This window comes from Apaloderma vittatum, unplaced genomic scaffold (assembly GCF_000703405.1).
Source record: "Apaloderma vittatum isolate BGI_N311 unplaced genomic scaffold, ASM70340v1 scaffold29318, whole genome shotgun sequence".
Classification (NCBI taxonomy): domain Eukaryota; kingdom Metazoa; phylum Chordata; class Aves; order Trogoniformes; family Trogonidae; genus Apaloderma; species Apaloderma vittatum.
The window spans coordinates 6,270-6,877 of record NW_009731720.1 but is presented as its reverse complement, the minus strand read 5'-3'; the positions used below and the strand labels follow the sequence as shown (position 1 = coordinate 6,877).

General features: G+C 58.9%; 1 protein-coding gene across 1 annotated transcript in view; it reads left to right on the top strand.

The window, feature by feature from the left end:
• Positions 1–311: 311 nt before the first annotated feature.
• The window catches only part of LOC104278351 (arrestin-C-like), a gene marked incomplete at its 5' end in the record, with an annotated part of 5,884 nt that continues 5,587 nt past the window's right edge, over positions 312–608 (top strand). The window contains 1 exon segment of the mRNA XM_009875296.1: positions 312–342. Coding sequence (XP_009873598.1) covers positions 312–342 — 31 coding nt within the window.

Sequence of the window (608 nt, the reverse complement as noted above, 5' to 3'; positions counted from 1 at the left end):
CTTTTCTTCTACGTGTTCATGCTTCCTCCCTTGTCCTTAAGACACAGCCAGCTGAAGCACCCCTTCCTCGATGGTCACAGGAGTGTGACACCCCTGGTGGCAGTCAAATGGGGTGGGGGTTGGCTCTGAATTTGCAGGACACCGAGTTCCCCAAGGCTGGGCGCTCTGGTGTAGCTCTTGGAGAAGCACCACGCTCTCAGGGAAGCCCTCGCCTCCTGGCCCCAGGGAGACAAACGGCCACCCCCCTCCCTGGGCCCCATCCGGCCTCATCCGAGCCGTTCCCAACCCGCCTGCCTGTTCTTCCTTCGCAGGGTGTTCAAGAAGACCAGCCCCAACACCAAGGTGAGCGCAGGCACGCGGACGTGGGACCACGCGCCCTGTCCCCGGGTGTGGGTCTATGCTGGGGATGCTCTGGGGTGGCTCTGCCCCTCCCTTTGGGATGGGTTTTCTTTCCCTTTGAAATCCCACAATCAACTCCTGCCATACCTGCCACTGCAGGGCTTGCTTTTCAAAATAGAAACAGGGAAAAAAAAAGACCTATATGACCCCTTCGATGCGATGTTGGTCCGACACGCTAATGGCAGCGTTAACGACCCCCCCGGCACAAA